A 24,794-nucleotide genomic window follows, 5' to 3' on the forward strand; every position below is an offset into this window, starting at 1 on the left:
TGCAATGATATTTGTTATTCTGGAGATAACCAACTGAAGCTATTAAATAGCTTTACAAAGAAACTGAAAATCTAAAATAAAGCCACTTCTCCCATAAACTCAGGAAACGTGGATTTGAAAACAAGAATGAGTCAAATGTAAAACCTAATTCTATCATGTCCTATTTTGTAGGAACTTATTGAAACAAACTACTAATAAGAAAATACTAACAAATTTACATATAAATATCTTACAATATATTAGTAAATTAAATAATAAATTAAATTAGACAAATTCAAAATCTATCTAATCTAATATGCCTTGAATAATTCAACACAATTTCGCCTAGTGTAATCTCAATCTAGTTTCTAAGAATTTCAATCTAGTTTCTAATGGTTTGTAAGTTTATGTGATTATATATAAGTTAACTAGAAAAGAAAATACAGTAACAAGTATTGAAGAGCAGTGCTGTGAGATTTCGTTTCTATCATTAGGACAAAAAAAACACATGTGTAATGTATTGTTTTCCAGTTTTCTCGTTTTGTTTATTCATCATTTGACATTCCAAAAGTGAAAATTCATTGATATTATGTAGAAAAGTGGATTCGCCTCTCTAATTTTTTAGCACAAGGCAAAAGCCATGGTATTAAGATCCAGAAATCGGTGCCACAAGAGGATTCACATAAGCAATTATGAGACGCATAAATGTTTTTAAGAATGCTCTAAATTAGGGGTGTTCGCGGTGCGGTTTGAACGGTTTTGACGAAAAAAATCATCCGAATTGCAAGAGAAAAAATCGTGCGGTTTGATTTGGTTTGGTTCGGTTGGCTTTTAAAAAAATCCGAACCAAACCAAACCAAACTAATGCGGTTTGGTTTGATTCGGTTGGTTCGGTTTTTTACAAATATTTTATTGAACCATACATATACATATAGATGACAACATAATTTTGTATTTATACATTCATACACTATCAAGTAACAACAAAATTCGTCATATTTTGACAATAACTTTCTATTTAATATGTAAAAATTAAATTAGACAAAAGTGGAATAATGAACATAAAATAATAGTATAAAACAATATAAAAATTATTAGAATGAAACAAAGAAATAGAAGAGACGAGAGATTAGTGAAGGGTGAAAAAGAAAAAATAAAAGAGTTGAGAGATAAGAGAAGAAGATGTGCGATAAAAACAAAACTGAAATAGGGAACATTTGCATAAAAATGAGAAGGTGAAAAATAAAGAATATAAGAGAGTAGAGATTATAGTAAAAAAGGGAAGATGTATGTGGCAAAGAAGGCGCGATAATGCTATTAGAGATTTGAGAAAATCAGGACTAAAATCATATGTGTAAGGATGAGAAAATTGTTCTAAATCATAAGGCTAAGGTATAATAGATTTAAGTTTGGGTTGGATGTGAGTAAAGTAAAAGTTATGTTGTAACATAATGCGGTTTGATTCGGTTTGGGTCGGTTTTCAAAATACAAACCGCAAACCGAACCGAACCGTGCGGTTTTGTTAAAAGATGACCCAAACTAATCCGAACCAAATGCGGTTTTTTACGGTTTCGATTTGGTTTGATTTGCGGTTTTCTATTGGGTTATTTTGGTTTTGAGCACCCCTACTCTAAACAACCCTATGGCAATGGAGAATGCAAGGACGCCACATGTTTCTGCTTAGAGATGTCAATGGGGTGATGGATGCATCCTGGTCTCTACTCACAAATCTATTATGCATCACATTTTCGGATCTTTCTTATCTGAGGATTTTATCCTCCATCTTTGTTTAGTAGATTTTCACGGTTTTTGCAGAGACAACAAATTATTATTTTAAGCAAACTTGGCGGTAGAAAAATTTTAAAAATTGATTGCAAGAAATTAAGAATTTTTGATAATATTTAATTTAGATAAATTCTTAGACACCTAATTGAATATTGATAAATTGGATGAAGGCATGAGTATCCAACTAAATTCAAAAAAACTGGAGTGTCTATTTTTAATCTATAATATAAGAAAATTAGTGGTTCTGGAAAACACTAATTTAACCCTTTGTCTTTGCCCTCCACCTCATCATTTGAGGGGTATTTTTTGTCCAAAATTTACTTTTTTTAAACAATTTGTACTTTTAGTTTGAACTCAATGATAGTTACTTTGATTTGTATACAAATTTAAAAAAAAAATGGTGTCTTAGTAGCTCATGTTCAACAAAATGGTAACTAAAAAAGTACAATTTTTGAAATTCAAAACACTGTTTGTTTGGTGTACAGTCTCCCCTTCCCCCATAACTTAACTTTTCTGCTTAGCGACCCTGCAAATACAAACACAACACACGAAACCTCTCTTCTTTCTCATGAGAACCACCTCTCTCTTTCCATTCTTATTTCTTCATTCTTCACCTCAACCTTCAACTTTCTTCTTCTTCTACTTTTGATTCTCAAAAACCTCAAGCATTTTTCGGTTTCTAGCGTTCCAAAATTCTCTCTATTTTATGAACTACAACTCTGTTTTTCATTCTACCTCTTTTTTTAGATTGGACTCTACGTGTTTGATTTTAATGAATCATACTTTTGTTTTTTAGGTTATTCAAATGTCATCTGTTGCTTTCTAGTTGGGTTCTTTGTCAACTGAAGATATGAAGGTTTCTAAGAATCTTGATGGAGATAAGTTTATGGGTTTCAATATTTCGTTGAAAAATGTGAAAAAGGTATGAATCTTGATGAATGTTACACAATGGGTTCAAGATCGGGGTTGTTTTGAATGTAAGACAATGAGTGAGAGAATGAGAAAGTTAGGGTTTTGATTTTGTTGGTGTTGATAATGAAAAAGGGATAATTTGTGGTTAAGATTTCTAAAATAGAAAATTGGTATGATGACTTTGAGTGATGATATATGATTTTCTAGGAATTATGAATGATATGTTATGGGTATTATGTTTATATTGATTTATATCTAAAATAATTGTTTTATTTGATGATGATGATGATGAAGATGATGTTTGAATATTTATGCATTTCTATTAAATGTTTAATATGTCAGGATCATGAAGAAGCTGAAGAGATATAGAGTTTCTGGAATCCTATCCTATGGACTTTTAAACACTGCATACTATCTCACAACATTTCTTTTTGTATGGTATGTGAAAATTTCTGAAATGCGAGTTTGGTAAGGAATTGTAAAGTCACTGAGTCTTGGAATATGCATTGTGTTTGTTCAGTGTTGTCAATGGCAAATAGCAGAAAATAGTGTTTCATTCAAATTCCGCTGCGCAATAGTGCTATAGTACCATTATTTGATAACATTTTATACTAAACAGTGTATCGTGAAACAATAACAATATGTTCAAATTCTGCTATGGTATAAGTAGTATAGTGCTACCATTTAACAACATTGTGTTTGTTAGGTTTTACATTGCACCATCACCTAGAAACATGGGTTATCGTCTAGCTGTAGAAAGGTAAGAACATTGTCCTTTTAATTTTATCACTTATGGGTTATTGATATGATATAAAAAACCTTCACGATGATGTAGATTTCTCAAACTGTTGGCGATGGTTTGGGCCTGTAGTCAAGTCACTAAGCTTTAAGAGCTGTCGGGTGAGCTGCCTGAAACCTTTTACATTGTTAATTGTCCAATGCACTTAGATTTTGTTGTTACCTAAGCTTATAAATTTGATCTATTATGCATCCATTTGTGAGGTTAGTACAATGACAACCAATTGAAAGAATGAATTTAGTTATCATGCAGAGCGTTGGCAATAGCACCTTTTTCTATTGTCTTCTTCCTGCAAAGAAAATAAAGGATCCCGAGGCCAAGAAGGTTCCTTTTCCACCAACTCTAATAACTTCATTTTTTGATTCCATATTTGTGGTTTGTATTCATAATTTCTAACTGAAATCTATATACTTCCAGCCAGAAGATCGACTCTTACAACAAGCATCATTTCAACCAAGCATAGAAACTGTCACTTTCAAATTGTTGATTGTGGGGGAAAAGAAAATCTGTGATCAAAGATAGAGGGGCTTGACAGTGCTTTATGTTACTAGATTTAGTCAATAAATCAACTTGTAGTTTTATTGAACCATCATAGAATTGTAGCTTTCTGTTACTACATTTGGCTATTTTATTTCACCACCGATGTGTGTGTTTGATACTTACTGTTAGGTGAATGTAGAAGGAAGCAACATGGGTGAACCAATTGATTTCAACAAACTCGAAGGAACTTGGTGGCTCCAATATACTTCTGCTTCTGATGTTCTCATTCTATTCCAAGCTGATGTTACACTTCCTTTCTTTCAAGTATGCTATTACTAAACTTTAACTATTCCAAGCTGCTGCCACACTTCCTGCACATGTGAATGTGATATATGCCTCAGTCTCCTATCACTAGAAAGGTTGCCTTTACGAGTCGCGACAACGTCGTAAAGTTGTGGAAATAAATATCAGACATTTTATGATACACTACTTATATATGTTTATCTGATTTGGTAAGATGTTGATATTGATATATTTACTAACATACTTTGATATCGGGCGATTTAGGTTTGTGACTAGAAATTTGTGATCCTCCATATGCGGCTGCCACTGATCTGCAATTTCTGCAACATTAGAAAACTGTGATTAACATGTATAATCCTAATCCTCAGGAAGTTAATTGCAGTCAATAGTAGGGAAATTGCGGCAATGCGGAGGAGAGCAGCCGCTTTTGGCAACAACACGTCACTGTTGCAGCTGCATCAGATGCATTTATAATGTTAAAAAGGTGGCTACTTTATTGTGTTTTTGTTTTCAATTGAATTTTTTCAAGAGTGTCATTCCTTTGTTAAAAAAATAAAGTGTTCTTACCAATACTTTAAACAATAATGTATATAAAAATAGAGTGTCATTCCTTTTTGTTTTCAATTGAATTTTTTCAAGAGTGTCATTCCTTTGTTAAAAAAATAGAGTGTTCTTACCAATACTCTAATTCTCACAATTTTGACAAATTATTGTTAATCTTAAGTTGTAACAATCTATGTCATGATTATCTTTTTAGGGATATTCTCCTCTAAGCTCACCAGGAGTACTTAAAAGTGACATTCTGCAAGTGGATAGCTTTAGCCTTATTTGACTAATCTTCATTTTCTACTTTATATTGTGTCAACCTGCATGTCTTATCTTTATATTATAAGGGGCAAAGTCATTTCAAAGGACATGGAAATTTAGATAAGTTTTATGAATTACATTAATTTTTTAGGATATGATCTATTTTGGGTATGAGTTATTGTGTGTTAGTTTATACTGACAGTGATCAAGAAGTTGTTAGTTGGTTCTAAAAATATTAATAAAATTATGGCTTTGTGACAAATCTCACCCTGTTTATAATCTAAAACTCGCATGCATTCACATATAAGTGGTGATTAACATTGTACGGGGTGCAATAATGCCATAATGAAATGCAATCACTAAGTCTCCTTTATTATCTTCTTCACTGATGGTGAATTTGACTTTCAGCATTTATACATATCCATAAAAGCAAGATAACAGTTGATATATTCATTCATACTTCAGCAACTTTTTACATATTCATTTACTTGAACAAAACCCCTATTAAACCTTCCATTATATATTCGGTCCTTAATTATCTATCCAAATCTGCCGAAAGAACCCGAATTTGACTTGACTGATGGTGTTGTGGATTCTGGTTCTCACATATCTGAAGTGGTAGAAATAGAATGACATGCCATACATAATGTTGAAATGAAATAATATGGGTGAAAATATATTTTAAAGAGTTAGTAGATTTAGTATGTAATGACGAATGCTCTTAATATTATATGATGTCCCTGTATGACAATACATTTATTGTGTTACATAATATTGAAACTCAAACTCAAGAGACATACTGCTATTATATAGGAGAAAAAAAATCATATATATATATATATATATATATATATATATATATATATATATATATATATATATATATATATATATATCATTTAGATCTCTACTTATTACAATATTTTTATAAATATTTTCAAACCAAAAATATTATTTATATAAAAAAATATATTGTTGATTAAAATATTTTTAAATATGTAAATCATTTATAGACACAGGTTTATTATAACGGGAATATGAAATTATTGACCAAAATATTGAATAATAACGGGAATAAGTTTACTATTGATTCAAATATTTTTGATAAAAAATGGTATACGGAAAAAAAAAACTATTATGGATATAAATATTTTTGTATACGAAAATTTACTATTGATTCAAATATTTTTGTAAATGATACCTAAACAAAAACAATATTTGTATACAGGAAAAAATATATTATTGATCTAAATATTTTTATATACGATACCTAAACAAATACGCGCACCAGACCAGAACCCGTGCGTATGCACGGGTTTGTTACTAGTTTATGTTTAAAATAATATATAAGTATGAACAATACATTAAAAAAGTATGTCAAATAATTATACTAAAGAATGTCAAAGTCATTGCTGAACTTACAATTACGTTTTTCCACTCATAACATAATTAAAATTACTCAAATAAAACTTCGTTTTATGTGAATTTGTATCCAATAAATAAAAGGTGTGAATAGTTGACTTAAACCTTTATGATTTTATGATTTTGGGTGGGTTTATAAATTAGCTTTATATACTCCCTCCGTTCCTTTTTAAGTGTCGTTTAAGAAAAATCTTTTTGTTCCTATTTAAATGTCATTTTATAAGTTAATGTTATAATTTGTCAATTATATTCTTATTTTCTCAATAACTCTATCTCACATTTTTCAATTAGTTATTGAAAAAAGAGAGTGTATAAATGAATTTATTTGGAAAGAAAAAATAAATAAGGGTATGATATGAAAAATAACTCTAACAATCCACTATCTTGGTTGAAGAGTTTTTTTTTGTTAAAATGACACTTAAAAAGGAACAGAGGGAGTATGTTTTACCGATAAAAAGTTTACTAATTTTTCTTTTCAAAAATTTATAATCTCAACATTACTTACATCATTAAATACATTAAAATAAGGAAAATGCTTATTAGTAGGAAAATGAAAAAACAAGAAATGCAAGAATAAATCAAAACCATTTATTACCACCACAACCCCATGATTTCTATTAAAAAGAAAATTAAAATTAATTTAAAATTCACCACTAAAATAGTGATACATGTTCATTTTTGTATTTCTTCTTCAAATTTCTTCGTACTAAATAGCACTACTCTTAAAATAATGTTTTTTTTCATAAAATAAATAATTAGCCCAAGAAAAAACAAAAAATGACCCGGCCCATTAACAAAAAAGAAAAGCCCAATTGAAAACCCTAGGGTTCAGCAATAAAAAAGAAGATATTCATTTCATCTTTCGTTTCAGTAGCTGTAAACCAAGGCAGAGAAGGTGCTAAAGAAACCCTAGGAAAAATGCCGGCTGGACATGGGTTGAGATCTCGCACAAGGGATTCGTTCTCCCGCCCATTCAGGAAGAAGGGGACAATCGCCCTAGCAACCTATCTCCGCACCTACCACATCGGCGATTATGTCGACATTAGGGTTAACGGCGCCGTTCACAAAGGTATGCCTCACAAGTTCTACCATGGACGTACCGGCCGTGTCTGGAATGTCACCAAACGCGCCATCGGTGTCGAGGTCAACAAACAGGTATAAATCTCATCTCATCTATACTTTTGATGTTGATTTGTAATAGTTTATGGAATCTGGTTCATGAAATGGTGATGTGTGGTGATGTGTGGGTTTTTAGGTTAGGAACAAGATTCTGAGGAAGAGGATTCACGTTCGTGTGGAGCATGTGATGCCATCACGGTGCACTGAGGAGTTTCGTTTGAGGAAGATTCAAAATGATAAGCTGAAGGCAGAGGCGAAGGCCAAGGGTGAGGTGATTAGCACAAAGCGCAAGCCGGAGGGACCAAAGCCTGGTTTCAAGGTTGAAGGAGCTACTTTGGAAACGGTTACTCCAATTCCTTATGATGTGGTTAATGATTTGAAAGGAGGGTACTAGTTTTTTATTCTGAATGTTTTTTGGATATTCTGGTTTCGTTTGGTGTTTTGTTATCTTAAATTTTCTGTTAGACAGAGCTATTATTAATGCAGAAATCAGACTCAATTTTGTGGTGTTTATCTCTAATACATCTATAATTTCTACTATTCACTTTGATCTTTTTATTAATGTTATTTATCTGCACTATGCCGTAATCTGGGATCGTAGAATGAGTGCTTAGTTTCTCTGTTTCTATTATTTTAATTTGTTGCTTTGTTTCTGAATTGTCTAAGTTTGAAAATTATATATCAAAGTATTCTTTTGACACGATTTGGTTTGTTTTAAGGATAGATTCTTAATTTTTCATGAAATCAACTGATTATAGTGAGTTCTGGTATTTGAAATTTGTGTTAAAATGCTGTAAAAAGATTTCTTGCGGTATGAACTCAATAGTCAGATTTAAGTAGCAAATAGGATTTTCGACCAAAACCGAGGTTTATTACATTAAGTAGTGACATGTTACTCCCATAGGTATAACCAAGGCTGTTTGTTTTAACTTTTAAGTCAGAAGATTATAATTTTAAGTATATAACTTATTTTTTTGACAAAAAGTGTATAACTTTCAAGTCATAACAATCGGTAATAAAACTTCTTTAGACTGCTTGAACTAATCCGAACAAGATTATTATTAAATTTTTGTAGAGAATAAATTAATTTTTATATTTAAGATGCATAATCATCCACATGTTAAGTTTTACTATAAGGGGTAAAGTATTTTTTTTTCGAGCTATTTTGAACTACCTATATGTGTGTGTTTGGACTCTATAAGCTGTGCCATCGGGATTTTGGAATAATACCAAACATAGGCTATATCGATCTTTACAATTTACGCAAGATTTTCACTTTCAATTCTTTCAAAGTAATTGAATCATTTTCCTCCATCTACAATCTCAACTCTATACCAAATTCAATGTAATACTTTTTCTTATTCAATAAATCCCTGTGCGTTACTCTTTAAGAATTTTTTATTGTTATAATGCTGAGAAAATATACTCTTAAGAGTGTGTTTTGTAATTGAAAATTTTGAACAAATTTAAATGATTTCATTGAAATTCATTCAATTTAAAATTATTTTGTTTGAATTGAGTAATAAGATAATTCATTGTTATATTTTTTAGTTCATTTTTTATAGAATTTAAATATTTTGGGTCAATTTTGTTATTTTAGAAAATATGAGGATAAATGTACAAAATTTGAAAAAATAAAAGTAACAAAAACTCTCTCTGTTCCACAATGAGAGACTCAGCACACCATTTAACACAGATTAAAAAAAATGTATAAAAGTAAGATAATATTATTTTTACTATAATATCTTTATCATGTATTGGAATGGTGATATTTTTAATTAAGAGAAATGCAGCACACCATTTAACACAGATTAAAAAAAATGTATAAAAGTAAGATAATATTATTTTTACTATAATATCTTTATCATGTATTGGAATGGTGATATTTTTAATTAAGAGAAATGCGGTAATTTTTTTTAAAATACATGTATTCAATGCATTGAAAATTGAAATATTGATATTTATAAAGATTTTTTTATTTATTTAGTATGCTTAAAGAGTGTTCTGAGTCATTCATTTTAGGACATCATTTTATTCTAAATAGGTCATTCATTATGTGAGAGGTAGAATTTCAAAAAAAATTGTTTTTGGTGTCATTCCAAAGTGATTGAATTTAACTTAAATAAAATATTTTATAAATTTTCATCATTTTAATAATTCTTATTTTTTTATCCAAACAATAAATTTTATGCAAATCATTTTAAATTTCCTCAAAACATTACATTACTTCATTAAAATGATTCATCCAATTGTTATAATGGTGAGAAAATATACTCTTAGAAACAAATATTATTTGTAATGAGTTTTTTTAAATAACTTTCAAAAAATTTGTAGAGTGACTTTTATGCAGCACATTGCCATTAGGGGTGAGAATAGGTTAAGCTGGCTTACAGGGGCCTATGACCTATCCTATATAAGGCCAGTTCAGACCAGGTTTATTTAATAAAAAGGTCAGGTTTAGACTTTTTTAAAAGTCTATTTAATAAAATAGGTCAAATTTAGGCTATTAAAAAAAGCTTGTGAAGCCTAGTAGGCCGACCTTTATTTTCATGTATATTAAAAATAGGCTAAATAGATCGGCATATATTTGCATATATATTATAAAAAAAGTTAAATAGGCAAACCTATATGTGCGTATATATTAGAACAAGGGCTAAATAGGTCGGCCTATATATGCATATATGAGACGATTTATAAGGTTTCTTAAATAATATGAATTAATTAAAAACCATTGTATAAAAGAAGCTTTTAAATAGACTTTCAAGTCAGGCCAAACTTTTAAAAAGGCTAGGCCAGGCAAAAAAAATAGTCTATTATAGACCACCGGCCAGACTCAAGCCTTTCAAATTTATCGTAGACCGGCCAGACTCAAGCCTTTCAAATTTATCGTAGGACAGACTCAGGCCTTATAAATCCTAACCTAACTTAACCTATTTTCACCTCTAATTGCCATAGCATTGAGAGTAATAATAAATTAATAATAATAATAATCAATCTCTTTTATAATTTATATGAATATAAATATGAATTGCTTCTCCTTCTCCCAACAAAGTGTCGGTGGAGAAGTACCTTAAAAAAAATCTAAAAATATTCTTGAGAATTTGGAAGAAATACCTTAAATCAATATATGTAAATATCCTTGAAAATTTGGTAGTATATTTTTGTATACACCATTTCATACAAAAATACGTCCTAAATGAGACTCATTCTCTTTCTCTCCTAAAACTTAGTCTGGAGATATACTTTCAGATTCACCATATACGCACACCATGCATTCTTAACTGAGACACTCATTTTAATATAAATTATTTCAGAGAAGCATCTTTGTATTCACCATAAACAGAATACAGAGATCCACTTTTGTATTCACCTCATACAGTAAATTTTGACTTTGTTTCAGAAATTCACTAATGCAAATGACCATTTATTATAACAAATTATCATAATAAATTTAAATAAACTAAACCATACATATGTTGTACATATATGAGTAAACTTAGAATTCATAATAAAGTCAAAATAAATCACAAACAATAATATTGCTCGTAATACAAATATTATATACTACTGTGTATGTCGACCCCCATTTTCCTACATTACCTCTTGTATTGCAGTATCAATTGCGCCTTTGTAAGGATGACATCTACAATTATCGTCTTAGAGCCTTCCCAAAAGACTCAAATATCTATACTTGTTTGCGCAATATCAATGATACATCAACATCTAGGCAACACATCAACAATATGATTTGCCATATACTGCTTCTCCTTTAGTATCTCCTGATTACATGGTCCAGGCGGATCTTCCATAGCACCTAGTGTCATATAAGGACTGACATCCTAAAATACAACTGGATGTAGTTGCATGGAGCATTCCAATCACTAGGAGCCAGGGTTCCTCGAGCGTCATCCGACATCAAATGATTGATAATCATCATACATGACATCTACATCTCTGTGGACCATAGTACGATGATCAGAATCATATGGTTCTCTGGAAACAAACTACATGTATCCAAATTGGTGCATGACCCGCTCATGCAAATGTGAATATATCGGACGCGAGCCGCAAGCCAACCATTAAGAGTAGAAGGAGATGTTATTCAAGGAACGCGCCTGGCAATGATCTATGTACCCTGGAAGTGTATATCATCTACTACCATGAAGTCAAGATAGACTCTGAAGGGCCTCGTTGCCTGATTTCCTCTAAGCGGGATGAATGCACAAGCACAATACATATTCTTAGTGTAGGTCAGAATATACGGTCGGTCGGATATGCGTGAAAATTGTTATAAGATCTACACTTGAAAAGGGTACATGTAAACTATTAAAAACGGTGTAGCATACGTGTTATGAAAATGATACGCAAACAATAAATGATGCAAATATAATACCATCAACAATGTGGATTTAGTTGTCGTCTATTTGATCTTCCACATACGACCTTCTGCTAACTTGGAGTACAGGTAGACCAAACAGTTGCTGAAGTATTTGAGGTACACGACGTCCACATAAATTGAAATGGCACATTCTCCCTCCAGGAAGAGAAAGCGCGAAAATGAATGATCCCCAAGAGTTGACTCATCCGTATCAATCGAATTGTAATCGATCGTTGCCTGCGAGGCTTAGACTCTTTTCCTCCGAACCGATGAATGTTATACGACTTTGTCGTGCCTCAATCTAGCTTTGTTATTAGCCACAATGCCTATAATTAAACCACACAAGATTTATACCTATGAAACATAATGAAATTGTGATCACTAATTGTGATGCTTCTGCCTATGGTGGGCATGCAAGTATGTCAAAGATTGTTCCTAAAACCATCCAAGTTATCTTATACTAGACTGTATTATTTAAGGACGTGCACTTATTCATTAGGAAGTGTGACCAATGCTAGTGTATTGGGAACATTTCAAAAAGAAGCGAGATGTCGCTGAATAACATCATGGAGGTTGAGATATTTGATCCATGAGGAGTGAATTTTATGGGACATTTCCCTTCCTCTGCGGGAAATCATTATATACTCATAGTAGTTTTCTATGTTTCGAAATGGATTGAGGTGACTACCTTTCTTACAAATGACGCATGAGACATTATTAAGTTGTTCAAGAAGATTATTTTCCCGAGGCTTGTAGTCCATGTGCTTGTTATAAGTGATGGAGGATCCCAATACTAGGAGCCACTTTGTTAATGGCTAACTTGAACATGAAATATCCACTGTCAAATGAGCATATTAGTTTGTTTCAAGGCGATCTAGAGATCGACCACATATGTTACCAAGAAAGTTTAAGGATAAGAAGAGCGACGATGGTAGTTGTCGCCATACGACAACTAAACATTTGCGGGTTGGACTTTGTGTCTAGAAGAGAAACCCTTATGCATATAAAAGACATAAAGAAGGTCCAAATTGGGCCCAAGAGTTCCACATCACCAAAATAAGCACTTCCATGACGGAAGTTGAGGAGAGGAGTTTATCAATGTGCTAAAAAACATTAACTTAGTTGCATGGACTTTCTCTAGTATGCCAAAATCGACACTAGTTTTGTGTGTCACCCACTGTATAGCCATTAGTTTCACAATGAAGCTAGTGGCATAAAGAAATCATAGAGTTAGCTTAGAGAAACGAGCGACAATTGATGAAGAAGTTGTGAAGCTGGAGGAATTTAGTTTCATAACTATATTCAAATATATAAGTTGGTTCACAAATGTTGTTTTAGTTTGGAAGTTGTCTGGAAAATGGAAAATACGTGTAGCTTATAACCTGGTGTGTGTCCTAAAGACATACCCATTGCCTGATATTGGCAAGACTATGAGTTTCATGGGCGCATATTCCGACTACAACTAGATAAAAATAGACCCCTTAGATGCGTCAAAGACATCATTTATGTCCAATCATTGCACACTTATCAAAGTTCGATGTATGTCATATTCTCGGATGAAATAAGGCATATTATAAAGGCTTACAATGATGACATGTTAGCAAAAACCCTCGAGGAAAAAAACCATCGTGGTGATCTAGAAAATATTTTGAAGTCGGTTAGATGATATAACATGCATATAAACCCTATCAAATGTTCCTTTGAGGTCCCGGAAGGCAAATTATTTGATTTGATATTAACTACAAGAGTTGTAAAGGGAAAACTCTTTAAATTCTTAGCCATCATTTACATATGAAGCCCCACCATAGCTAAGGAGATTCAACAACTAACAGGACACTAATTCCCCTTTCCATATTTCTTTCTTGTGCATGGGACAAAGCTTTTCACTTATTTGTCACCTTGAAAATGAAGGAATATTTTAATGGACAAAAAATGTGAGGATACATTCACAAGGTTAAATTATTTCTTGGAAACCCAACCTATATTAACACGCCCAAAAGAAAATGTGTCATTATATTTTCCAGTAACAAGCAAGGATACGAGTTTCATACTCGTCCAAGAAAAGTGTAAAACGAAACAATAAATCTATTTTATCAACAACATGTTAAGGGTGTAGAGCTAGGGTATTAGAAGATAGAGATATTATCGTTATCGATCGTGATAACGCCGGGAAAGTTGAGTCCTTATTCTGGGGGTATCGTATGATGGTAAAGATGAATCATCCAATCTCTTAAATTCTAAAAAAGTCAGACTTAGCAGAAAGGTGGTATCGTGGTCGGTTGGACTATATGAATTTGACATTCATTTTGTGCGTATATACAATATATAATATTAGGTATTGACAGATTTCTTAGCAGAATTCAACTTTTCACGAAGAAGCTCCCCATATCTAGATATTGATGGCAGATGATGTCTTAAACAGAAAAGGAAACGACGTCGGGGTAGTACTAAAAGGTCTAAACAATATTCTAATAGAGAAATTGTAGAAAGTTTAGTTCCGTGGCAATAATAATAAAATTGATGCAATACTCATTGTCGAAATAAAACTTATAAAAAAATGAATACTTGAAATCTCATAGCTCGAAGTAGTTTCTAATTGATCACTAATCAATTTGCCGATGAGTATATGTGAAAGAGATTTACCTAAAGAAGAGATTTTAGCAAATTATATATTCTTTTCATTTCTTTTAAATAGTCTAGTCGATGATGAAGAAAATACAATCAATTCAAAATAAATTGGTTAAAAACTGTGACATTTTTATCCACCAAAATCATACCATTTATAGTGAAACTTTTTTATGCGGATATTCTTACCAAATTAGTTATTAGTATGGTAATCAAAACTCGAAACAAGAATTATAACTGATTTGTTTGGTCCTGAAAACCGGCATTCAGAAGAACTGAGATTTAATTTGGAAAATCGGTAAAAAATCGCTTTAAAATCGAAAAAATCGATGGTTTAGGTAATTTTTAGGGTCAAACCGGATTTTGCTTTTGATTTATTAATATATGATAAAAAAATTATTTTGAATTAAAATAATGCGTGATTTAATTTTCTTTTTCCTTCTCCAATCACCCTGGTATAAATTATTGTAGAAAAATCAAAATGAAAGCTATTTTAAATTCTTTTGTTATTTTCTATTCATTTGATAAATGAAAATAAATTTTGTATAATAATATATAATAGATAAATACAATAAATTACCGTTCAACATATAAGAAATGGCCGGATAATATCGTGAACAAACAATTGATAAAATTATTAGATTATTAATTACTGTTATTATTATTGTTATATTAAAATAATAGTTTTGAACTCATCTATCTAACATATTAAAAATATAAAAGGTAAAAAAATATTTAAAAAATTATTTAATATTAATTATCAAGAAATTATTAATAAATTGTTTCACTCTTTAAAAATATAATTATTTTTGTATATTATTATTTTTATATATAATAAAAAATATTTATTTATATATAATTGGTCCAATCTAAATTCAACTTCGGTTAAACCTTAAAATTCTAAACCATAAATACACTTGTTGAATGTTGGGTCTGATTTTGATTACTTTAGATATAAGTCATACAAAATCTTATTTGATAGTATATGGACAACCTTTTTTTAATGCGGATATCTCTCTAACATTTTTAGATTTAGGGGTGTCTTTATCTGAAATTGTTTTTCTCTTTTAAATATCAAATCAATATTCAATTTTTAACTAAATGAAATTATACATATGTTTATTTTAGAGAATTTCTTACTACACCTCATGGATCTCTCACGCACATGCGAATTGACAAAAATGCTCTCCAATTTTCGTAGTTGCATCTCCGGAAGCACCATTTTTTTGTTAAATGTTGTTTTGTTTCATAGATGCACATACGGAAGTTTCCGTAGATGCATCTACGGAAGCATTTGATGCTAAACTGACGCCAGACCCTTCCCCTCCCTCGTTATTCACCTTTCATCTTCTTCAACTCATACTCTCTCAACAACTATCTCAACCCCAAAAATCAAACTTCCCTAATAGTGCATTTCTTTCTCTCAATTTCGGCCGACTTTGTTAACATAATCTATCAACGCATTCCATCAAGTTCAAAACCATATTTAATCGGTTAGTTTTCGACTTTTCGACTTATTTTAGAGTGTTTGTATAATCGAGTTAGAATTTGATATTTAGGTGTAGAAATGATTGGATAGTTATAGAAAAATAGTTGAGAGGCAATGTATGTGCTAATTGATGTGTAAAATGGATAATCAAACCACTCCGTAGGTACATCACCTGATACTACAGAGTGTCACATCTGTACATGCTTCCCGCTGCACTTGGAGATCTGTCCAAACCAGCCCACGAGGAGATTCTGCGGACTCATAAGGCTGAGGGATCACACCTAGGATATTCTGTATTTTTATTTTATTTATGTATGTTACTTTGACGTTGTATTTGATATTATAACTGACATTATTTATACAATATATTTTTTGTTTACCATTTACTATTGCCTTTAAAATGAATTACTTTAATTTTATATTTTTGTAATAAAAATTCAGTTTTGGAGTTGAATGAACATGATTTGAAACTAATAGCAGATTGTTTCGTAGGTACATCTACGGAACAAGCTGTTTTCAAAACTTTTCGTAGATGAATCTACGAAATGATTGCTGAAATGAAATAAGTTGATTTTAATTATACCGTACTATTTTTTTTTACATTTTCGAAGATGCATTTACGGAATAAAACAATTTTTAAAAAAAAAATGCTTCAAAAATAAATTAGAAATTCACTTGATATCTAAGAGATTCAAAATTCACTTGATATCTAAGAGATTCATGAGGTCTATTGAAAAATTCTCTTATTGTAGAATCTTTGAAGAAAATTATTTCAACTTAAGGAAACATTTGAAGAAAAAAAAAACTAGTGTTACCTTGGAATATTTTAGAACTATAATTGAGTTCAAATTCAATGAATTAATTGATTAATCATTATTATAAACAAAATAATGTGAGATGAAATAAAAGAACCGATCCCGCAAACACTCCTGTCACACCTATACTAAAATATTGAGCATTTGTCCCCACAATATAACTAGAACAAAGAATACTAGGTAGTAAAGTAATGGACAAAACAAAAACTATTCTATTTTCATACAACCTCAAAATATACCATCACAAGTAATTACCAATTTTATTCAAGATAATAAAAAAATACCAATTTTATTAATTCTAAATTAAATCAAAATTAAAACATAACCAACCTAGCAAAATCTTAATAGCCAAAAAACACTTAGAGATTTCTTCTAACTTAATCAGAGATTCTAAATTCAAATTTAATCCTGCAAAGAATACTTGGAGAAAACATAAATTTTGACTTAAAAAAAGAAAAAAAATAATAAACCAATAGTATAGAATAAAAATTTAAAATTAATTATAGGATAAGAAGAGTGAGACTTACAATATAGTAATTTTTTTTAGAGTGTACATCTCCGTAAAACCCAAAAAAATAAATAATATTATATCACCATTGTATCCGAAATATATATAAACAAAGTAGAAACAGTAATAGCCACAACTATTTTTCTCTTCATAATTTTAATAAGATTTTTTCTTTTGAGAAATATTCAATTTCGTCCAATTCGTAAGCGAAACCCTAATTTCGATCCCTTTTTATCTCTCTCTCTACGACCCAATTTTCTCTCTCTAAACACTACAAGTTTCAATCCCTCTTAGTCTCACTCTGATTCATCGCTCGAATTTCTCATCCACTCCCAATTTCTCCGCCACACATCGAAAATCTCCAAAATCTTCAACAAGATCCACCGTATAGTTTCGATTTCGTTTTCATTTTCTAGGGTTTCGATTCAGGTGATTCAAGGCTGGCGAGTGTTCGGGTCAAGTAAATGGCGGATCCGTCTGGTATCCGCCAACATAGTTGCTTCAATCACGGTGTTGCGTTAAGAGTTAGTGGAGTCATTGATTCTGGTGTGCGATTTTTGATTTGGTTGCAGGGTAGTGACTATTGTGAAAAGTGAATAATGCTGAACGTGCTACGTGTGCATCTTCCTTCTGATATTCCCATTGTGGGCTGTGAGCTCACGCCTTATGTGCTCTTACGTCGGCCTGACAAGACCGTTACGACTGACGATGTACTTGAAACCGCTCCCTTAGATGGGCATTTTTTGCGATATAAGTGGTGAGTGCTTTTCAATTCAGTTCCCTCTTAGGGCTTTGTTTGAGTTATCAACTGAATTGTATGTACATAAGCTATTTTGAATTTCGATAACTAAATGAAGTAAAGTCAAACTATATTTTTATGTTTGTGCCGGATGATAAGCTCAAATATATCAAACCAAACATGCCCTTGATTTATTTTATGTGTTTTTGCTTTTGTCAAATTTGTCTATTGGAGACATTAAGTTTTGAAAATTTGAGCTTCAATGTGTGGGTAGTGTGGGTAGCTGGGAGTTGTTTTAGTATGTTATTACTTTTGTGGTATGCAACTGCATTTTTGTTCGTCTTATTTTATTTGCCAGTAGTATGGATCAAACTTTTATATATTTAATTATTATATTTTAGTTTTCGGTTGGAAGCGGAAGTAAGCATAATTTAGTTGTCCAGTAGGTTTGCTTTTTGTTTGGTTTTTTTTTGCTCCATTTATAGTCAGTACTTTTGTTGATGTAGTACTATTGCCCGTGTATCTATATGCTGTTTGTTACTTTGTACTTTACTTTTCTTTGTAAACTATTTTGCATCATCCTTGCTAATTTGTATGATTATTCAAATAATCTCATGTGGCTAATGCATTATTGAATATATTGGTATCTACAAAACAACCCCTTGTTGTTTGTAGCACCCTATTACATATATTAAAATAATAGAGTCGGGAATAGGCCAAAAACCAAGGCAACACAATCAAGTAAGCAAAGAACATGTCTCATTATAAACCTTACTAAAGACAACTCAATAGGATAAAACCACGGTGAAGAGAAACAAAGTACAGTGCAAAGAAATAACCAGAGCGAAAATCAAACCCGTAACTAACAACATCTACATTCAGGGAGACCTTACCTATTTTGATTAAAATCTTCACTAATACTAGAAGGGATAGTATCACACCAAAAAACCTAGATAATTGCAAACCCATGTTGGCAATTTTATCAACACTATTATTTCCTTTATGATAAATTCGAGAAACTAAGAAAGATATACTCGTTCTGAGCTCAATACAACCCAACCATCCAATCCATTTTTTTAAATCCAAGGGACTATAGTAGAAGGGTTGAAAGTCAATTTGACAAGCTGAGAGTCTATTTTTTACCAATTAGAAAACCAACCCTTCTTGGTAGCAGTTAATATCAACCATAGCTCCAATTAATTCAGCTCGAAGAGAAGTAGAGATACCAATATTGACAGCAAAACAATCATTAGTTGCTGCTCTACTATATCTAATATACCCCACAGGCAGCATGACAAGGGGAGCCCCTTGCAACCCCATATATATTACATTTAATCCAAGAATCAATATGAGGATGTCAAAAGACCTCTTTAATGATAGGAGCTTTAATAGAATATGTGTTGACAACTAAGCTTTTAGGATTTCGAAATCCAAAATTGAGGAGTAAGTAGTAGCATCATTTGCATTAGCTGTGAATTTTGGAAACACAAGAGGTAACAATATTAGCAGCAAATTTCCAAGAAATAATTTTGCCAAACCTGTTAATGTACAACACAAACAGTGTTATTGATAGTAGCCAAAATTACCTCCTTGCATTGAGAGGATCAATTTTCGTTGCATATCTCCAAAATTAAGCTGCTAGAGCTTGTATCAACATATGGGCCTGTATGGAATGTTGGTTTAAACCAATTTCACAATGTTTTTGCGAAGTTGCATTTACAAAATAAATGATGAGTTGTTTATATGTTAGTAGCACAAAGATTACATTGAGAAACAATCCGGCCAGATTAGTTCTCCTCAGCAGGGATTTTATTATGCACAGCTCTCCAAAAAAGTAAAGATTTATATGAAGGAATGTATTTGTTCCAAATAAGCTTAGTTCGTCTAATCTCTTGGCCTGCAGGTTTTTGGCATATATAAGCATTGTAGAGATGGGTATTTTAATTTTAGTTTGTACAAGTGGGATAAGTTATTAGTTCTACTTCCTCTAAAGTTTCTGTTTGTTTTTAAATAGAAAATATAACACCTTAAAAGGTTAAAATGGATCCAGGATCCTACATTTTTGGTTAGGTATAGTTTATCATTGTAATTGCTGTTTTGTGATTGTAAATAAAAACAATATAAAGCAGCTAGTTCAGTTTTACTATAAAGCATCAAGATTCAGCTTGCTGTGTTGGGTGGTATCAATTTTTTCTGGTTCATTTTGACATTTGGACATTAATAGATCTATTGAATATTATGGTATTATGGACCTAAATTTCGACTTTTGTTGCAAGATTTTTTGTTGTTGGTCTTAACTCCATCGGTCTCTATGGGAAAGAGCCTCTGGTATACTGGAGTTCGGCTGGGAGGTAATTAAAGCCTGACCAAAGATATTTTCTGTCCAGAATTCAAACTCGAGGTCTCCCAAACAACTCGTCCTTAACTCAAGCTCATTAATCATTCGAGCCCAACCACTTGGTTATAATGCAATAAATTAATTAGTGCATAAAGTTACTTAAATAATTGCTTGCTATTATTTTTATTAATTTAAATACCACTTTGATCCTAAGTACCTGTTGATCTGATTTGAAAGTTTAATTTTTTCGCATCTCCTATTTGACAATCTTCTCTCTGGCAGGTATCGGGTACAGAATGATAAAAAGGTTGCTGTTTGTAGTGTACATCCATCCGAGCAGGCCACACTGCAGTGCCTAGGTTGTCTTAAGGGTAAAATACCTGTTTCCAAAAGTTATCATTGCTCTCCAAAGTGTTTCTCAGATGCATGGCAGCACCACCGAGCGTTACATGATCGTGCTGCAAGTGCAGTTAATGAAAATGGAAATGAGGAGGAGGAAATATTTGGGAGATTTAACAATTCTGGGTCTGGGTCAATCAATACCAGCCTATCCTCCTCTGCATCTAGTGCTAACCTGTCAAATGGGTCTGCAACTGTGTATCCCACAACTGTTACACAACGAAATGGTGGTGAAACTTGGTTTGAAGTTGGACGATCAAAGACATATACCCCATCAGCTGATGACATCGGTCATGTTCTTAATTGAGTGTGTTGTAGTTGACGCAGAGACAAAACTTACTGTGGGGCATACAAACACTATTCTAACTTCCCGGGTCATTCCTGCTCCCTCACCTATCCCGCGCCAGCTGATACCTGTTGACGGGATGGGGAATATGGAGGGGCGTATAACTTCATCAGGAACTTTTACTGTTTTATCATACAACATATTGTCTGATTCATATGCCTCAAATGATCTATACAATTACTGCCCTTCGTGGGCTCTTTCCTGGCCGTATCGCAGACAAAATTTGCTACGAGAAATAGTTGGTTACCGTGCCGATATTATTTGTCTCCAAGAGGTATGTAATTGTTTTTTGGCCTTGGTTTTGGTTGTTGATAGAAGCTTAATTTTATTAATATGCTGGTATTCTACTTATCTTTAAGATATTTTTGGATTGGTATTGAATAAAAAATGCCGATGCTTCTTTGTTCCCCAGGAGATTTTCTGGATTGCAGAAGCTCTATTAATGTCGCCACTGATACTTTGTAGCCTGTCCTATTTATTTTTCCTTTCAAAATCAAATTTGCATCAGTAGTTAATGAACTTATATAAACCTTGGCTTCATTTCTTTGCGTTTAAAAGGGTGTATTTCTATTGGGGCGGTGGTGGGATAGGGCAGTTTACCTTAGGTTTAGCCATTTTGCGACAGAATCTGTTTCTTACTCTTTAACCTAACTCAGTTTTTCATAATGGTATGATTGCATCATATTTTCTAATAGATTTTCTATCAGCTAATATGCATTCTGTTTGCTCCCAGGTCCAAAGTGATCATTATGATGAATTTTTTGCTCCTGAACTGGACAAACATGGCTATTACGGTCTTTATAAGAAAAAAACAAATGAGGTTGTTACATTATCCTGATTTCTTATGGTTTTAAAAATTTATATTTTTCAAACTTTTTTATTTAAACGTGTTTATGGCGGATTCACACTCACAGGTGTATAATGGCAACATAAATACAATTGATGGTTGCGCAACATTTTTCCGTAGAGACAGATTCTCACATGTGAAGAAATACGAGGTTGGAGTTTGCTTTTATGTGTGCGACAGTTAGTACCTTTAAGTATGTACCAAAATATAATTATTGTTTGTTCGCTTGCAGGTTGAGTTTAATAAGGCTGCACAGTCTTTAACGGATGCCATGATTCCAACCACTCAAAAGAAAACGGCGTTGAACCGGCTTGTTAAGGTGGTTTATTGCACCAAAGATTGCACTTATATTTTCTGAGAAAAATTGAGTCTTGGAACCTTTACTGACAAAGTTTTCTTTATGTTTTTAGGATAATGTTGCACTAATAGTTGTTTTAGAAGCAAAAGTTAACAATCAGCCTGTTGATAATCCAGGGAAAAGACAGCTTCTGTGTGTGGTATAGTTTTTTATCTTACATTTTTTTTTGTTGATAAGCTCTTGCTTTTATTATTTATAGTTTTTTTTTTTGACAGCTTTTTTATTATTTAAAGTTACTCTTAGGTAGTCATGTCATGTCTACTCATGCTTTCAAGGCCCACAATCTGTATTTTATATCTACGTTGTATATGTCTTCTATTTTTGTTTTCATTTCCCTGTTAGTAGTTGTATGATGTATTATATGTTGAATCATTACTTTTTTTGCTGATATAAATATTTATTACTAACTCTCACGTTACTTGTGGACTTTAGGCAAATACACATGTAAATGTCCACCAAGAATTAAAGGATGTTAAGCTCTGGCAGGTAAGTTATTCTTTTACTTGTTCTTACTGACCGGTGTGTTTATTATGAGCTCGACATTTATAAAGTTACTTCTCTTTTTAGGTGCACACACTCTTAAAAGGACTAGAGAAAATTGCTATAAGTGCAGACATTCCAATGCTGGTTTGCGGTGACTTCAATTCAGTTCCAGGAAGGTTTGATTACTTCTCTTTTTTGACACTCATGTTCTGCAAGTGTTTTTTTTATCAGAAATATGTTTTTAAAGGTTATGTTCTGACTCTGTTGTAGTGCTCCTCATGCACTTCTTGCGATGGGGAAGGTAGACCCATCCCACCCTGATTTAGCAGTTGACCCACTCAACATATTGCGTCCTCACAGCAAATTGGTTCACCAGTTGCCTCTGGTAATGTATCGAAATACTTAAAGGAATACTTATATTATGTACTTTCTCCAGTTGTCCTATTGTTACGGGTTCTTCATCCTTCATTTTTTGGCCTGATTTTAATTTTCTTGGTTATGGGGTACTTACAATTTCAGGTCAGTGCTTACTCTTCTTTTGCAAGAACGGTTGGCCTGGGATATGAACAGCATAAGCGGAGATTGGACAACTCAACAAATGAACCTTTATTTACAAAAGTCACTAGGGATTTTATTGGCTCTCTTGATTATATATTTTACACAGGTGAGCTATCTTGCAGTGTCATTTTATTTGATTAGGTTGCATCCTGTTTGCCTTTTTATGTAGTGAATTGTCTATCATTGCAGCGGATTCATTGGTTGTGGAGTCATTATTAGAGCTATTGGATGAAGAGAGTTTGAGGAAAGACACAGCACTACCTTCTCCTGAATGGTCCTCAGATCATACAGCTCTCTTAGCTGAGTTTCGTTGCTGCAAAAGTATATCTAGACGATAACTCATAAATCTTAACTCACAAGGCACGGTTATCCATACTCTTTCCCATATATCTCATCGAATATACTTTCTTATTATATAGGATTTGTTTTGTGAATTCGAATGCCGATTTTTCCTATTATGTTAATATGTATCATGAATCACAATGCACAATCATTTATCAGTGATCATTAAAATCAGTTTCACCTAACCTTTTGCCGCAAGAGTGCACTTTCCAAAAATGGTGGTGGTTTATGCCTGCTTCCGTCTTTGGTTGCATATTGTTTTAATATCCCCTCATTGGATAGGGTTTGAGATTTTTGTATGCCTGGATTGCAAGATGCTTAAGTTCATCATTGATGAATTATTGATGGCAGGTTCTTGAATTTTGCAGGACAGATCCAGTGACACGTAAAGAAGAAAAGTTGAAAGAAGCATCTCGTTGATAAGTTGTTATTGTTGTATAAGTAGTGGTAGATCATGCCTTTGTCTTTTTCTCAGGTATCTCCAATGTGGGGTTCCTTGCAATGATCTACTTTGTATTATGCCATTTTTATTTTATAGAAAAATATGATAAGGCCTTACTAATATGCCTCTTTCATCCCACCCATTCCCTAATCTATTTATTTCCTTATTAACTGAATTTTCTTCTTATGATTCAACCGGCTCCGTACATGTAGCATTGTGCGGCTGATGAACATAGAATAGGGCATTAGTATCTCCTATAACTTCTGTGATATTCTTCACAATTTTGGTTCTTTTGTATTCTCAATAACCTACGCCATATTGATATTTAGAAAATGAACTGAAATACATACCGGCACAGTTTAGTTTTCCATCATGGCATGAAAATATCTTCACAACATTGATATTTATTATCCTCATGAATGGATTGTTCTAAATGAGAAAATTAGTCAAGTACATGAATTTATCGCCCTACCTCTGAAATGCCGGTATTAATGGAAAACAAAAATTTGCCCCATGTTCTG

At 32.2% G+C, this 24,794-nt stretch overlaps 1 protein-coding gene, 1 long non-coding RNA gene and 1 pseudogene across 5 annotated transcripts; all 3 read left to right on the forward strand.

Moving 5' to 3' along the window:
- Positions 1-2,219: 2,219 nt before the first annotated feature.
- LOC131610871 (uncharacterized) lies at positions 2,220-5,855 on the forward strand. Of its 4 annotated transcripts, XR_009286672.1 has the most exons (6): positions 2,220-2,686; positions 3,019-3,114; positions 3,383-3,436; positions 3,512-3,576; positions 3,684-3,799; positions 3,893-5,855. It is a non-coding gene; the product is annotated as an uncharacterized LOC131610871 (long non-coding RNA). The 4 variants fall into 4 exon arrangements; XR_009286669.1 differs by having other exon boundaries at positions 3,512-3,799; XR_009286670.1 differs by having other exon boundaries at positions 2,220-3,799; positions 3,893-4,742; positions 5,016-5,855.
- Positions 5,856-7,341: 1,486 nt separating this feature from the next.
- LOC131613009 (large ribosomal subunit protein eL21x/eL21w-like) lies at positions 7,342-8,146 on the forward strand. The gene is made up of 2 exons (XM_058884742.1): positions 7,342-7,642; positions 7,743-8,146. Exons 1-2 carry the CDS (start codon positions 7,406-7,408, stop codon positions 7,998-8,000), a joined length of 495 nt encoding a protein of 164 aa, XP_058740725.1. The 5' UTR covers positions 7,342-7,405; the 3' UTR covers positions 8,001-8,146.
- Positions 8,147-17,560: 9,414 nt separating this feature from the next.
- Positions 17,561-24,448, forward strand: LOC131610873 (carbon catabolite repressor protein 4 homolog 2-like; annotated as a pseudogene).
- Positions 24,449-24,794: the final 346 nt, after the last annotated feature.

Source organism: Vicia villosa, linkage group LG6 (genome assembly GCF_029867415.1).
Source record: "Vicia villosa cultivar HV-30 ecotype Madison, WI linkage group LG6, Vvil1.0, whole genome shotgun sequence".
Taxonomy (NCBI): domain Eukaryota; kingdom Viridiplantae; phylum Streptophyta; class Magnoliopsida; order Fabales; family Fabaceae; genus Vicia; species Vicia villosa.

Coding starts and splice junctions, on each gene's coding strand:
- LOC131613009 (XM_058884742.1), top strand. CDS start 7,406: ATGCCGGCTGGACATGGGTTGAGATCTCGCACAAGGGATTCGTTCTCC. Junction 7,643..7,742: donor GTGTCGAGGTCAACAAACAG/GTATAAATCTCA, acceptor GTGGGTTTTTAG/GTTAGGAACAAGATTCTGAG.